This window comes from Benincasa hispida, chromosome 11 (genome assembly GCF_009727055.1).
Source record: "Benincasa hispida cultivar B227 chromosome 11, ASM972705v1, whole genome shotgun sequence".
In the NCBI taxonomy this organism is placed as follows: Eukaryota; Viridiplantae; Streptophyta; class Magnoliopsida; order Cucurbitales; family Cucurbitaceae; genus Benincasa; species Benincasa hispida.
Genome location: NC_052359.1, coordinates 30,445,648 through 30,461,792, shown reverse-complemented (window position 1 = coordinate 30,461,792; position 16,145 = coordinate 30,445,648). Strand labels below are relative to the sequence as shown.

Sequence of the window (16,145 nt, the reverse complement as noted above, 5' to 3'; positions counted from 1 at the left end):
TAGATTACATTTTAATTGGGGTAAATGTGGCCTAAAATCAACTTTCAAGAGCTAGATTTGAGTTATCAAATTTCAAGATGTTTGAGATCGATGCTCATTGGCATGGGTTGAACCTAGCTATAAAGAGATCCGATTGAGTCACAATAATAATTGTAACGAATTTGTTTTAGTGAATATCACAATTTGTCAATGAGGTTTAGATCTACTATCATTCCTAAAAAAATTAAAGTTGGGTCATAATATATTTAGTTTTACTCCAAAACTCTAATTACCCCAATGGGTCAAGAGCTAGTTCTTGTAATGTATGCACTTTCAAAAAAGATATTGAACAAAATATATCTCATTTTAAATATTGATGATCAAGATAATAGAAGCCACAACTCAAAAGAAGAAAAATAAAATAAAAAAGTTATCATAGTATTCTATTTCCAATACCAACGTGATAGATGAATCAACATTTTTATTATACTGTAGAAAAATTCAAGAACATAAAAAAATATTAAAATATCACGATTGCAAAAGTAATAAATACATTAACTTAGCTAAAAGTCCTAAAATATTTATTTACTAATTTAAGTATATTTTTCAATTTTTTATTTTTATAAAATTTTAAAAAATACCTATGGACATCAACCTTTAATCCACCTTGCCCTTCATGTACCTTAAATTAAAATAATTTTAAATAAAGCCAAACCTTTTAAAACACAAACAACAATGCACTGAAAAAAACTACATAAATTAATAATATTTTGTACAACATAGTCGGTTGGAGAAATAAAAAAATAAGAAAAAAATAATATTTAAAATAATAAAAGAAAAAATTATAAAAAGAAATACCCACCCGAAAAAAAAAAAAAAAGAAAGAGACCACTGAAGTTATAAATAAATATATATGTGTACAATAATACGTCAGCCAACGCCCAACTTTTAGAACCCACTGTCTTAAAAGGAATCTTCCAGCAGTATGCCACGTGTCGCAAATCGAGCGATTGCTACAAAATTGAACCAATCACGCTGCCGAAACTGATCGGATCTCTTCTCGAGCTCTCGTCCACGAATTCTGATATCCCATCTCTCTTCTTTCTTTCCTCACGACACGTGTCCAATTTTCCGCTACTAGTTTTATAATTAAGGAATAGTAAAATATTCTTCCTCCAAAAAAAAAAAAAAAGAAAAGAAAAAAAGAGAGAAGTCGAAACAAACCAGCTCCTTTGCAAACCTGACTGAAGAAACAAAACCCACCTAGGGCTTATCTTTCCTTTTGTCCTAGCTGTATTTTTTTCTTCTTCGATTCCAAATCCTTGGTTTTTCTTTAAAGCCTTTCGGATTCTCTCACTACAATTTTGGAATCCAGGTGAGTTTTGTATTTTTTTTTTTCCGTTCTTTTTTCTGGGTGGATCGTTGTTGGTTTTGTTGTTTGTCTTCTGGCTTGGTGATTCGATTCCTGAGGTGTTTATGGGGTTTGAGCTGTTTGGTTGTTGAAGAAAATGGGTTGGATTGAGAAAAGCCTTTCTTGAATTTTGTTTATGGGAATTGGTTTCATCGAAAGGAAGTGAAATTGATGAGTTTCTGAGTGTTTTAGCGGATGAGTTAATAAAAAGAGGGGATGCTTATTCTTTGAAGCTGTAATTTTTTTTTTTTATTATTTCATGTTTCTGGTTCAAAGGGGTTGTTTTCTTTTTTTTCATATTAATTTTCAACTTTTTTTCATTATAAATTGGTTGATGAACTCATTTTTCTTTTCATCCGGGAACTTTTTGGATCAATTCGTCTTTTCAGATCACTTTTGGGTTAATTTGATGGACGGGAAATATTAGATCTAAGAAGAGTAAATTTAATAATTTTGTATGTTTGTTTGGACAGTATTACAAAAGGGGGGAAAAAAATAATGAATAACCAAAATTCCTTTAATAACTTACACCCCCGGGAAAATAATATTACCGGAATAAGTAAAAGAAATCTTTCTACCGTTCCTTCTTAATACTTCCGTATCCGATAGCATGTTTCTACTGTTTTTCCCTTTACAGTCTCCAATGGGTCGGTTTAGAACGCAAGTATGTATGAATCTGAGGAACTCGTGTCATTTTTTCTTCTATTCTTTATTCAGATTTTATTGCTGGGCAAGTTCGTGATTGAGATATGAGATCATATCAAACAATTTTTTGCTTCTTAGATGGTGGATAGAGGATCTCGAAGGAATGTCTGACTTGTGTATGTATAAGGTAGAGTTTACTTCCCCGTTTTTATCTATTTTTTAATTATTAATATGAACTGATGTTGGTTGTTTTTCCTAATAGAGACGCTAAATATCTCTCACGTTCCTGGCTTTGCATGGTTGTCCGTTTATTGATGTTACTACCATACCGAGAATTGTTAGTTTATCCAAAATTTCAAATTTTCAACTATCATTGATTTTGTAGCATTATTTAGTGTAAAAAATCTAACGGCCATTGAAATGTCATCCCACCCACTTAAAAATGGCTATAAAAGACCAACGGGGATATATCTAAGTATTTTAATTTCCACAACCTAGTCTGTTCACTAATAAATTTTCTTCGACTATTTTTAGAATTCAAAGACACAGACTACCTATGAAAAATATCCAATTTGAGTAAGGTCGTAAATTTTCTTTGGCTATTAATCATATGTTTTTAGTACACCCCTTGTCTAGTGTTAGTGCTGTCACAAAACTCATAAGAAAAGTAAAGGATGCTTGCTGGATCACGTGGTTAACTAGAAATTTTGTTTTAACATGTACTCCACATGTAGTGCGTTCTTGTTTTGCAAAGTAGTTTAAATATGGTTTAGTTGCAATCTTTTCGGCTTGATGATCATCGATTCAGTTAGCCTCCATAGGTTAGATAACTGGCTGAATTATGTTTCCTCTAGCACCCATGACAGCTCGTCCAGGTGTTTATTTATGAATCTTGGTTGTATTGAATGCCAAATTACTGTGTGATTAGCTTGGTGATACATTATTCACATATACATCCCTCGCTGTACATTGGCTGAACAAGAATTTGAGGCACCTTTATTGGTTTTAACAATAAGCCTCATAAATCAGGCCTCCATTTCTTCACTGCCAACACAACAGTAATTACTTCTCTTTCATAAATTGCCTTATGGTAATAACTTAGAGGGAAGGCTTTTGTAAGGTTTCCGGTGCCAATGCCAATGCAAAACAGTTTTTTGGATGTCTTCTTGTTTGAAGTGTCTTTGGAAATGACCGGACTTCAAATCAATGCTGAAAAAGATAGCTCATGGTGTTCATCTGAGAGTTATTTAGCAATCAAGTTTGGGATGTAGTTTGGATTGTCTTTTGATTATGGTTCATAATTTATAGAAAACGGCAACTTCCATCCTTTTTATTAACTGGAAAAACTAGATTAGAGATTGTTGACGCCCAAGACAAGGATAGCAAGCTGATCTGATTCCTTATTCCGTAGGTCAGTACGCCAATTTAGGAACCATGAGTTCTTAAGAAGCAAAACTCTTTCTGTGGATGCTAGTTCTTAACAGTACGAACACGCAAGACAAGGTGCAAAGGAGAACTCCTTTATTCTCTTAGGTTATGTCACGTGTAAGGGGAGTGAAGAGATCCTCAGTAACCTTCCTTTTTTTAACTACCAGTTTGCCTCTAAAGCTTGGAAGTTTATCAATCAAACGTTTTGGTTTGGTCTGGTGTTCTTATTAAGGATGTTAACAAATGGCTCCCTGTGTTACTTTCGGGTTGGTGGTTGAGGATAAAGCAAGAATGCTGTGGTCCACTACTACTAGAGCACATTTGGAACGGAATGAATGAGCTTTTTTTATATTTCTTGTTAATTTTTGTGAAAATATATTCATAATGAAAAGATACGTCAAGTTGGAGTTCCCGTCACCTTGAAGCTTTTCAAAGACAAGTTATTAAGGTGGATTTGGCTAGGTTCCCCAAAAGCACTATTAACCCATTTTCCACCTTGATGTTCATAATGAGTTATTTTTTATCCACACACATTGATCTTGTCATTAATACTACCAAACTAGGAAACAAGAAGTTCATTGCCTTGTGCCCTGGAAACACAATATTTTGGTTGCTTATGATATCTGATATGCAATTTTTAGATGTCCTTGAAGCAGTGCTAATACTAACGTTGTAACATGAGAGAATTTCATATTTACCAGGATGATCAATCTTATTCCTTTTATAGGATTTAAACGACATCTTCCCTTACTTTTCCACCTTAGCATCCAATTGTTTTCTAGAGATTATACTAGCTTTCTTTTTTTCAATTTAATTTATCTTCTATTTGTTTGAAATTTGAATATCTTTACTTGTCTCTAATGATTTGAGTTAATCTTATAATCTAGACTCATGTGGTGTGTGTGTGCACATGCATGCATGTATATTTAACTTATATGCATTTGGCTAGAAGGCCAAATTGTTGGTGCAAAGCAAACTATTCTTGTAGATTTACTTAGCAGTAGCCCTTCTCTGTAACTAATGTGTCTTCAGAGGTATGTATCTGTTTTGATTGCCAATTTGGCTTCCAACTGAATGCCCTTTTTTTCTAGTTCCAACTCTAGATCCGTCCATATAATATCATCTTATTAACAGGACTTTTGCAATTCAAGTTCAAGCTAAGGACCATGAAATGGATGTCGTAGTATAATAAGATATCACTGGTATTTGCTGATCTTGTGGTCGGTCATAAGTTGGTGTAGCTGATGTTGCCATTGAGATGAAGGCGACATCACTAGTAACTGGTATTCTGAAATCCTTAAATTTTCGTTCTGAATCAACATGTCTCTGCATATTTTCAGTTTTACAGTTAAAAGGAGATTGTTTCTGGCTTCTTAATCCGAATTGTAAGCAGAAGACTATCACTCTAACAATCTCACGTGGTTGTGTACAAGAAACTTATGGCAATAGTCTATGCAAAGCTCTAGCTTAGATGGGCTATTTATTATTCTTTAGTCTTCCAATAAGTATCAAATTATTTGTTAGGGAAAAGAAGAAAACAAAATTGAAAAGTCATACAAGTAAATCTAAGACTAAAACTATTAACTAAAGTGGGTATGTGTAATTGTTAATTTTCTGAAACTAAAGACTAAAGAAGCAATAAACTGAACACTGTGCGGGGAAATCCTCCTACCTTTTATTACGCTGATGAACATGATGTTTGAGATGATGGGTGAGGGCAGGATTCTGGCACTTAGCAGCCATTTCTCCATTAAGGATCATCAATTGAGTGTATTTTTTGGGAACAATAATTTATGGATGGATGTTATATCCATTCTTTTATTTCTCTATAAGATTGAAAAAGTCACATTTATACATATTTTATTGTAGTCCTAAACTTTTTACTTTTGAATTGTTTTTTTCTCACTCATTGAACTTTCAAATGTTTTGTTTAAGTTCATAAACTTGATGATCCATGTTCACTTTTTATTAATAGTTCTAACAGAATTTCAAATTCATTTTCAGACTTTACGTCTAACTTGCTATTTATAGCTTTAATGACTCGTCCACATAGACATCTACTCTAGTACTCATCATGTAATGCACAAAGTATGTCACACCAAGTTTCAATCAAATAATTTATAAAATATTAATAAAAATGACTTGAATGGTTTTTTGAGAACTGAAAGAGAACATTTGAAAGTTTAAGAACCAAAGAAGGGTATTATTGATACTATCATTCATACGGTTTTTTTTGGTGCAAAGATATACTGGCTCCCATAGCTTTTCTTTTCTTTATCTCTTTGAACTTTGTAGCTATCAAAATATTTATGTTTTGTATAAAGAAACGGTTTGAAGTTGTGCTATCAAAGAAAACTAATTCGATTGGCTAGAATAAGGGGTTACCGATGTTTACATCAAGTTTAAATGTAACAATTTTGCTATTGCACGCAGTGCTGGTATTTTGGATTTAGTTCACCTGCATGATGAGTGTTCAATTAGGTTTTGTATTTTCCGAGATGTAACAATTTATCCAAATCTTTTTAATGTAAGTGGGAAAAATAAAAAAAATATATATCTTTGCCTTTTATTTTAAAATTTAAAGCATTATAGCTTTATACCTTGTAATTGTGTTGCAGCTCAAGGATAATATTTGGAAGGACTTCACTGAGAATGATGATTATATAGTGCCTCATCTTGGTGATGAACTTTGGGATCTACTTGAAGTACAGAGTGATAGTCTCGGGAATTCTAATTGCAGAGTTGGCTTTATAAACGATGCTTACAGTGCAACTAAGTTCAGTTTTCTTGGTAAGGAGAAAGTAAAAACACAAACATCAATCATGAAGAGTACGGTGCTGGAAAAAGATTCATGGTCTCATATGCCTGATGGTGTCCCTTCTTCATTAAAAAGTGACTCATTCAAAGATACGAAAATGGAATCTAGTAGTCTTACTATGTCAAACAATTGCTTTAAAACAGACGTGGGTACAGATCTTGATTACTGCACAGATGATCATATTGTAACTGACAATAGTGCTGCAGACGAGAATGACATGTATCAATATTCAGTCAGTCACATTTCCCAAACAGATAATGATATTAGTTTTCTGGATGATGATCGTGAAAACGAAGAAAATAACGATCTTCTGTATTATGGGTGGCAAGATATAGGAAGCTTTGAGGATGTTGATAGGATGTTTAGGTAACCTTCTGCATTCCTCATAACTTGTTTTTCCATTTGTTTATTTTTCATAATATGAAGGCTGAATTCTTTGATCCCACTGTGATGATACAGAAATTGTGATTCAACATTTGGGCTTGGGAATCTAAGCAATGAAGATGATCTACGTTGGTTTTCCCCATCCCATGGCTCGGAAAAACTTGAAGATCCATCAAAGTCAAACTTTAAATTTTCATGCTGTGAAGGAAGTACAATAAATGATGCATCTGAATTTAATGAAGAGTCTAATCCCGTGAATTCAGAGCCTTCATCTGATGGTTTGAACAGAAATAACATTTTAAATGGTTGCAAGATGAATGATGGGATTACCGACATTGGTGACTCTGCTGCTATGAGTCACTTGTCAGCTGCTGACATGGCAGATAGAAAAGGCGATTCTAGAGGTGACTTGATACCTAAAAAACAGGTTTGTTATTATTCTTCTAATTTTCTGTTTAAAATTTACTTTTCTGGATCTTTATTCAACCTCTAACCAAGAATAAAATAAAACCTTTCTCATTTTATTTGTAAGTGAGGCCTTCACTCCCCAACCTTGAAGAAGTCATTATGGAAGGAAACGTATAGAGTTTCATTTACTGAAGATTTTAGCATAAACTTCTAGGGCCATTATAGGATAATGTAAAAAATGTCCAAGCATAATTTTCTGGAACTCGTCAAATTATAAACTTATGACTGAAATGTAAATAATGTTCAAAGTTTTTCAAGGCATAAATGAAGAGCAATACATAATACTAGGGAAAATTTTCCCCTTTGGTTTTGAAGGTTTAAATAGAGATCTAGATCTGATTTGTTGAGTGGTATGTTACAAAAAGTTTATGTTTGCACCTCGATTATAATGATGCATATTAGCAAATTTTGGTGTCTTTAGCTCTTTCTTGTACAAAATCTACAAGTAACGACCACCTATTTTCTGCAGGAGTCATCTTATGCATCTAATCAACTACATAGCTCTCATTATCCTTCCTTTGACGCTCCAACAATTGCAGCAAATGAAAATAGAGAGAAACTGTACCACCAGGATTTACCAGCCTCATTCAATAAGAATTTCACTTTTATGTCTGTGCCAAGTTCGGAAACATTCAATACTTCGTTTCCAGTTAGGAAGCAGGCTTCAAGGTCTGAAAGTGAAATTGATGATGGTCACAGCGAAACTGGAGTAGTTAGCCGAGGAAGTAGAGCAGAATTAGATTCTTCAAATGCTCAAGATAAGTCTTGCAGGAGCACTAGGCTGGATGGAATCTCACTGGAAGCAACTAGTTTTCGCCAGCTTCAACAAGTAATGGAGCAGGTAGTAGTACTTTCCTTGCTTTTCACATCACAAAATAGTCTTTATTGTCCATTTTGCATGGAAAATGTAATTTGCAAGCATAATAGTTATACTTCCTGTTCGCAGTTAGCATGTTGCTTTTTGCCAACTAACCATAGCCAACAGTCTGACCATGGCCATAAAAATAATATTTGGCGCTTTTCTTCATTCCCTACAACTTATGGTGTTCATTGCTTTTATGTCTTGAAATTCCACTAGTAAAAAATTGTCTGTATATCTTAATCAACATCATCTTGAGGAAACACTGGCACAATATGACATCGGTATGCATATTTTAGTTATATTTGAATTGAACAATTGCATTAAGTTTCATTGATTTCACTTTAAATATGTGTAAGTTTATGGTATCTATTTTAAAAGATAGCATTATAGAAGTGATTAAATATTCAACAGCTCAAGTACTTAAAAGAAACTGGTCATGTATTTCCAATTTAAAAAAATCTAGAAACTAACGAACTTATAATATTTTTGTTACGTTACGTACTTTTAGCTAACTAGCTTTTTTTAGCTTGCACTTGTTAAAGTGCGGATTATGTGAACTTTTATCTTTATTTTATTTTATTTTATTTTTTAATGCATGTTTCATTGTTTATTCATCCTTAACCTCTTTGATTCTTTTAACAACTCACTACACAGGTGAGCATTTTGCATGTCCATACTCTTGAGCAAACATTTACGTGGTTCATACATTGGAAACTAAAGATTAGCCAAGATTCAGAAAATTCTTTGACAATAAGCTTTTAGATGTGTTTACTAGTATATGTGTATGTGAATATCGTGATATTCTTCTTGCAACTAACTTTTTGGACCAATTAATTCAGTTGGATATCAGGACAAAACTATGCATAAGAGACAGCCTCTATCGCCTGGCAAGAAGTGCAGAGCAGAGACATAACTGTGCAAATCTCAATGAGAATATTGGTGAAGATAAATTTGTTAGAGTTGCTTCGTCAATTGATCAAGATCCAAATAGGCAAGTTCTTGCTGTTTTCTGACCTTATTGTATTTTTTTTCTTTTCTACCATTTAGCATGGGTATATTCTTAGGCCTCGTTTACTTAATCTAAATGAGGATGATGGAAAGCTGGAATGAATGCGTACTGAAAAGAAAAATTATAGAATGGAAATAAAAATTCTATATTACGTTCAAGAAAACTATGCTAACTTGCTCAATGTCTCCGAAAATTGGCCAGTATGGCTGGATGGTTATCGGCGGTTATTGTCCCCCCTCCCACCCCCCACCCCGCGGGTGCCTTTTTCCGTCTATGGAGTTATCCAACTTTCTTACTGTGGATTTTGGTTTTAACAGGAGTGGAGGTTTTCTGGATTTGGAAACTGATACCAATCCTATAGACCGGTCAGTGGCCCACTTGCTGTTTCACAGGCCTTCAGATCCATCATTAATGCCTGCTGGTGGTAACACCTTGCCACTGAAATCTCACAAACTGGTTAGCTCTTTAACCTTTCAGTTTTCTTCCTGTACTGTATGGAATAGAATCACCTCCAGTTTGAGAAACTCAAGATTGACCTATTTATCTGTTCAATGTCATTCGTCTTGCCATGTTATCTTGACACGTTGTTATATTTTGCATAAAATATCAAGATGATATAACATGGACTGAAGAAATGGAGATGATGATCCATTCAAATTTCCATTTCCCTTACCAGCAGACTTATTTCCTGTCAAGAGATTCACTGGTCTGTCATCAATCTGCAGGTGTCAGCCGAAAAACAAAATTTCCAGGACGAAACCGGTGCAGCTGCAGCTTGTGCAGCAGATCAAAAGCCACTGTCGAATGGGAAAAAACTATGAGCAGTAAGCTCTGTAAAATATTGTGTAATAACACGCGTGAGGCCCGCCATCGATGCATGGAGTGATTCCAATACTCCTTTATAACCTACCTTAAGCTCTGTGATATGTGTTCCCAATTCCTCCATGCATCCTTGTTGGTCCAGCTCCTTCAAATCCTTACCTTGAAAAGCTAAGTAGGCTATAATTCTACTTGTCTTTGGCTAATGTATTAAGAGCCTGTTTTAATATGCTGATTACAAAATTGTCATGTGCATTAGTTATTGCTTTGATAGGCTAATCACAATTCACAGGTCTTGTTTATACAGTCAGCTGGTGGAGGCTCCTCTCTTCTTGGTTATATTTGTTGTTTGCAATTTTTTGTCCCTGTGGTACTTTTAGGAAATGGTCTGGCCATGATTTTTTGGAAATTTAAATTATTCCTGTTTGTATGTTTTAGTGATCTAATTGAGTTCAAAGTTTAGATTATATGTAGTATATACCTCTTTATTTAGATGAACAAATAGTGGGTTACATGTAAAGTTCTTTTTCTTTTCCTTTTTCAAGTATAATTTTATGCGGGGTTTCCAATGAATACAATTTGATGAATTATCTCTACTTTGGGGCTAGTTTTCTTTGGATTCTTAAGGCTGAATTTTCATTGTAATGGAAAAATATATATGTGATGGTAACAATGGCAATAATTCTATGAATAATTTTTAGAGCTAACTGCTGTAATACACATTTTAAGAAATGTTACTAATGTTTCAACATGCTGGTTTACCTTTTATTTAGTAGCATATGGCCTAATCACGAGAGAAAGAAAAGTCAATTGTCTTTCAACTTTCGAAGTCATTTAACTTATAAATTGCAATGTTCTATTTTTCTTTTTCAAGAATCAGTCCTACATGATTTAGGGAAAAAAGAAGAGTAAAATTCACCTCCATATTTTGAGGTCTGTCCATTTTTTTCCCCATAAATTCTCAATTTTATTAGATTGCACAATAGATGAGAACATCGTCTAAGATTTCCACCGTCATCTTGAAATTTTGCGATTTGGAAGGGCTTGAAATTTTGTTTTTTCCCACAATTTTGACAAAATTTTGAGAATATTATGATTTCCTCCCTTTCAACGAAATTTTGATATTTTGAGAAAAATTCGATTTTTTCAATTTAGTTCAAAATTTTCAATTTTATAGTCTTGGTTAAACACAATTTTATAGTTTCATACATCAATATTATTTTCGACAAGTAATCAAGTCTTTTTATGTGCTACTTTTTCTAATTTCTAATCTTTCTCAATTTTTAGCTTTATTTTTTACCCAAACTTTCATTTATAAAGAAATTGAATTTGAAAAATTCACAAATAATAACCTATATTTATTTTTAACTTCATTTAAACTTTTTTAATTAAGTTTTCACGTCATTTTACCTCAAAATTAAATTGATGTGAGTTCTTTCTTTTACCTTCTAAAATATCATAATTTTCACATCATTTCACCTCAAAATATTCCTAAACTTTATATTGTTTTATAATTATTTTTTCATTTCTCTTTAAATTTCTGCTCTCGCGTCAACATTTACACATATATTTATAATAGACATCTAAATGTTATTTTACTTTTAATTGTGATTAAAAATGGTTAATTATAGTCTAATTAAGTCACAATTAAAGTTTCATTAACTAATTATAACAATTACTATCCATCTTCATAATTCTTCCTAAATTTTCTATTAATATCGATATTTCCATAAAATTGGAATCTCGATATTTCCATCGACATCGATATTTTGAACCTTGTATAAGAATTGTACTCTTTGTCTTAAACTTGAAGGTGTTGCAAAGTACATCGTGTTAAGTTGAAACAGTCATCTCAAATTTCCACTTTACAGTAGAACTTTTTTCTACTTTTTTTATTTTTTTTAATACAAATTTTGGGTATGCGGATAATCTCGCTCTCGCTTGCTGATTCTCACTCTCTCTTTGGAAGAAGAAGACAAAGACGAAGAAGATGAGCATAGAACCAACTTGAAGTGAAGATGAAGGTACGAAGACAAAGACGAATACACACAGATGCAAAGATGAAGATGAACGCAAATGAAGAGGAACCAATAGAAAGATGAAAAAGAAGAATGAAGAAAAAAAAACAGAGAAAAGGAAGAAGAAACAAAAAAAAAATTGCAAAAGGGAGAAGGATATAGGTGTTGGGATTGATGTCCTAAACCTCGTGGTCTTGGATTTTGTAAACTTTATTTGAATAAACAGATTATTTATTTCATAAAATAAGTCTTATTTTATTTGACATTTTTTTTACATTAACCCAAAACCAATAAACTAAGATTCAAGGTTATTCAATGTAGTTTAAACATGTATGTGGTGACATACATGTGGATCATGTTTAAGTAATAACCAAAACGGTCTGTAGTAGATGGATAAGGCTGGGTACCTTATCTTGGTGACATTACGAAAATGACACGCTTTGTAATTGTTACAATTGTTGTAAAATGTTACAAATGATCTGAACCGCGAAATGATTAGTCTCTCTTTATAATGTTGTTACTAGAAAGACTTACATTTCAGCTGAATGACCATAGTTGACTTAATCTTAATCCTGGGTGAGTTGTGAACTCCTGTCTATGAGGACAGTCCTTTGATTTGAGTAGGTGAGAGTGGCCAGATTTTCCGACTCAATATGCCTACCATTTTAGGGATTCGTTTGATTGGAAAGCTGGAACACAGCTAAATAAGAAGGAATTTACTCCTTCCTGTGGTCAGGACAAGTAAATAAATTACTCCCTAAAGGGTTGATTCCCGGTCTTGAACAATGAAACGTCTCACCCTCTTTGAAAGAACCGGTGAAGGTCCTTGAGTGGAAACGGAGAACGGTCCAAAATCCCAAATTTTACAGGTTCAAAATTTTCATAGAAATGTACACATTATGCATTTTAATGACAAAATACAACATGCTGAAAAACAATTAAGAAAAAGAAATAAGGAGACAGAAACTAACCCTTGAAGAACCCTTCTTCACATATTTTTTTTTCTCCGGACCTACCATGAACAAACTCGATCCAAATAGTCATCACCACGAAAAGAGCCTCCTGTATTCTCTAATAGAATGAGAACCACTAAGGAGTTGTGGGCTCTTGGGTTTTTGGAAGAAAGGAAGTGATTGAGAGGAAAAACTTTTTTTGCAGAGAAAAACTTATGTATCTTTTTGGAATTGTGTAAGTCTATAGAGCACTACATCCACACATGCATTAAATAGAGATAAATAGGGGAAACAACTCCCTCCCAAAACCATTTTCAAAATAAATTAAAATAACTTAATATATAAATATATGATAACTACCTTATCATATAATATATATTAAATTATATGTTATATCTAATATAACACATAACCTATAGTTTTCATTCTCTCAACAATGCATGATATTTAATATAAATCATATTTATATTAAACTTAATTATATGAATCCAATTTACATAATTAATATTTGAATCAAATTCAAATATTTATTTCCTCTCAAATAATGTATCAAATACATTATAGTAATTATATCATATAGAATTAAGTGAAATTAATTATATCACATATAATTAACTCCCTCAATTAATTTGAATAATTCAAATTAATCCAAAATTGATTCTCATTTAATCCCTGTTGAACTACAGAGGGGACCTCATGGACCTGTAGATTAAAACTCTAATGGTACTTGAATAATTAATTAAACTCTTTAATTAAATTATCCAACATCCATTAATTAACAGACACTCCACTAAAGACCACAGTTGCACTATTCACACTATAGATATATTCTGTATCAATTGGATATAACCAGTTAACAAGGCGATGACCTTTCATAAATTGCTCATGTCCAACTATGACTAAACCCCTCTTAGGCTAAGAGGAGATGTGACACCATATTTTTCAAGCCCTGTAATAAGTTTTTAAGGAGCAATTTATCTACTTACCTCGACCTCGGGGAATGAGTGAATTTCATCTTGTGTAGATGTGTTCCCAACTCCTCAATCAGACGAATTCCTAAAATGGTAGGCTTGTTGAGTCAGCGATCTGACCACTCTCACCCATGTAAATCAAAAGACCTCCTTCATGATAGAAGCTCATAACTCACTCAGGATTCAGGTCATGTCATCTATGGTTATCTTGGTGAAATGTAAGTCTCTATTATGAATGGTGTTATATAACGAGACTAGTCATTTCGTGGTCCGGTCTTATACAAACTCCTTTATATGAAATACTCCCGCTCACATGTCTCTACATGAATTATAATGATCAGATCATTTGTAGCACTTTATAACAATTATAACATCTACAAAATAGGTTGTACTCGCATTATCACCAGAATAAGGTATTCAGTCTTATCCATCTACTACAGACCATTTAGGTTATTACTTAAACATGATCCACTTGTATGTCTCTATATACATGTTTAAGCTATATAAGATAACATTGGATGTTAGTTTATTGATTTGTGGGTTTAATGCTACTAAATGTCAAATAAAAATCTAATATTTTATTAAATAAATAAAATGTCTGTACAATACAATACAAACTACATAACCCTACGAGATTTAGGGCACCAACCCCAACACTCTCCTGGGCCGAGAGGGGTTTAGTTATAGTTGGACTATGACTAATTATTCATTAGAGGGATCAATGGTACTTAAGTAATTAGATTTAACTACAGGGATAAAACGACAATTTTCACTCAGCTATAGTTACGAGCAATTTATGAAGTGTCAACGCACATTTATATCCAATGGACACATAAATATATCTACAGTGCGAAGAGTGTAATTGTCAATCTTTAATAGAGTAACAGACAGTTAATAAATGAGGATTAATTTAATTAAAGAGCTTAATTAGTTAATTTCGTATTGTTAAAGCTTCAATCTGTAGGTCCATAATGTTCCCTTGTTAGCTCAATAAGGATTAATGAGTATCAAATTAATTGTGGATTAATTTGAATTGTTCAAATTAATTAAAGAGAATTAATTGTATGAGATACAATTAATATAATATATGTTGATACATTATAATATAAAGTTTAATGAGAGAAATAAATATTTGAATATGATTTAAATTTTAGTTATATGAACATGATTCATATAAAAACTATACGTTAAAATAATAATGTGAATATAATTCATATTAACACTATAGATTATATAAGAGAAGTTAACTATAGGTTATATATATTATATGAGATATAGTATATGGTTGCATTTAATTATATATATGTAATATAATTAGATTAATATTAAAATAGGAAATAACTTCCTCCCATCTCGCATATGTGGAAAGTGGTAGAGGATTCCTTTAATTCTGGATATTATCTCTTAACTTCATCTTCCTTCTCTGCCATTTTACTTTCAAGATCTCTATCTCCTTTCACTAAAATTGAAAAAGGAGCCTACAAGTCTCCTTGATTCTCACCTTGAGAATAACAAGATAACTCTTGTGCTAGTGTCTCATTGCTGCCTTGCTATGAAGTTATGTTCAGGAGAAGTGACAGAGATCTTATTCGTGATCATCCAGAGAAAGGAAATCATAAACAATAGGTTTTTCAAGGGTATGTATATCATTTCTCCTTTTCTTCTCTGTAATTCTGTAGAAAGCATGCTTAGATTTACATATGTTTATCCATGGGTTTCGTCTCCTTTGTTTTTCTTAAGTTTGTAAAACGAAATTTGAGACACCCAACGTTCGTACGTTTCAGAAGGGTTAAAATAGTAATTTCACAGGGTGATAACATCAGCAAAATGTCAAATCTCATTGGTTTTTAAATTTGGGATTAGTTTTCATAAGGGGCGTTCTATACAATTAAATCATTGGTGATATGGAGGGTAATAGGAAGGTGTACTCCACTAAAGAAAGAAAGTTTAAAAAGAAGGGGTAAAGTTTTAGAAACAGTTGCTAGAAATCATGGTTTTTGGTTTTATTTTATTTTATTTAACTTTAACTAGAATTTATGATTCTTGGTCACAATCTCAATCGAAAATTATGAGTTCTAGCCAAAATCTGAATTGAAAATTCATTGTTTTTAAACTTAAAATGATTTTCTTTATTTTCTTTTAATATTTCTTTCTTCATACATTTTTATGTAATATTTCTATTTTTTAATAAACCAAATAAAGAAATCATTGTTGTAAATAATTGGGGTTTTTATACCGAAGGCTCTTTTTAGGAGCCAAAATGAAATTTGGCTCAAGATTCAAATTTGCTCGAAAAATGGGCTCTACTTGCGTGAGTTGTGTGTGAAAGTATCATCTTGTACCTAGACCGCATGCGAGAGCCTGGCGCTCAAGCGAATTT

At 32.6% G+C, this 16,145-nt stretch overlaps 1 protein-coding gene across 3 annotated transcripts; it reads left to right on the top strand.

Annotated features, from left to right (window-relative positions):
• Positions 1 to 1,153: 1,153 nt before the first annotated feature.
• LOC120090406 (protein LNK1) lies at positions 1,154 to 10,260 on the top strand. Of its 3 annotated transcripts, XM_039048042.1 has the most exons (9): positions 1,155 to 1,354; positions 2,108 to 2,222; positions 4,598 to 4,746; positions 6,082 to 6,647; positions 6,741 to 7,092; positions 7,603 to 7,974; positions 8,835 to 8,986; positions 9,322 to 9,460; positions 9,730 to 10,260. In XM_039048042.1, exons 4-9 carry the CDS (start codon positions 6,286 to 6,288, stop codon positions 9,823 to 9,825), a joined length of 1,473 nt encoding a protein of 490 aa, XP_038903970.1. In that variant the 5' UTR covers positions 1,155 to 1,354; positions 2,108 to 2,222; positions 4,598 to 4,746; positions 6,082 to 6,285; the 3' UTR covers positions 9,826 to 10,260. The 3 variants fall into 3 exon arrangements, with proteins under 3 accessions (XP_038903968.1, XP_038903969.1, XP_038903970.1); XM_039048040.1 differs by lacking the exon at positions 4,598 to 4,746 and having other exon boundaries at positions 1,154 to 1,354; XM_039048041.1 differs by lacking the exon at positions 4,598 to 4,746 and having other exon boundaries at positions 1,154 to 1,354; positions 9,616 to 10,260.
• Positions 10,261 to 16,145: the final 5,885 nt, after the last annotated feature.

What these genes read in the sequence shown, in the direction of transcription:
- LOC120090406 (XM_039048040.1), top strand. Translation starts at nt 2,199, where the DNA reads ATGTCTGACTTGTGTATGTATAAG. An exon ending in GATGTTGATAGGATGTTTAG is followed by an intron (nt 6,648 to 6,740) that starts GTAACCTTCTGC and finishes GTGATGATACAG; the next exon opens with AAATTGTGATTCAACATTTG. An exon ending in TTCAACAAGTAATGGAGCAG is followed by an intron (nt 7,975 to 8,834) that starts GTAGTAGTACTT and finishes CAATTAATTCAG; the next exon opens with TTGGATATCAGGACAAAACT.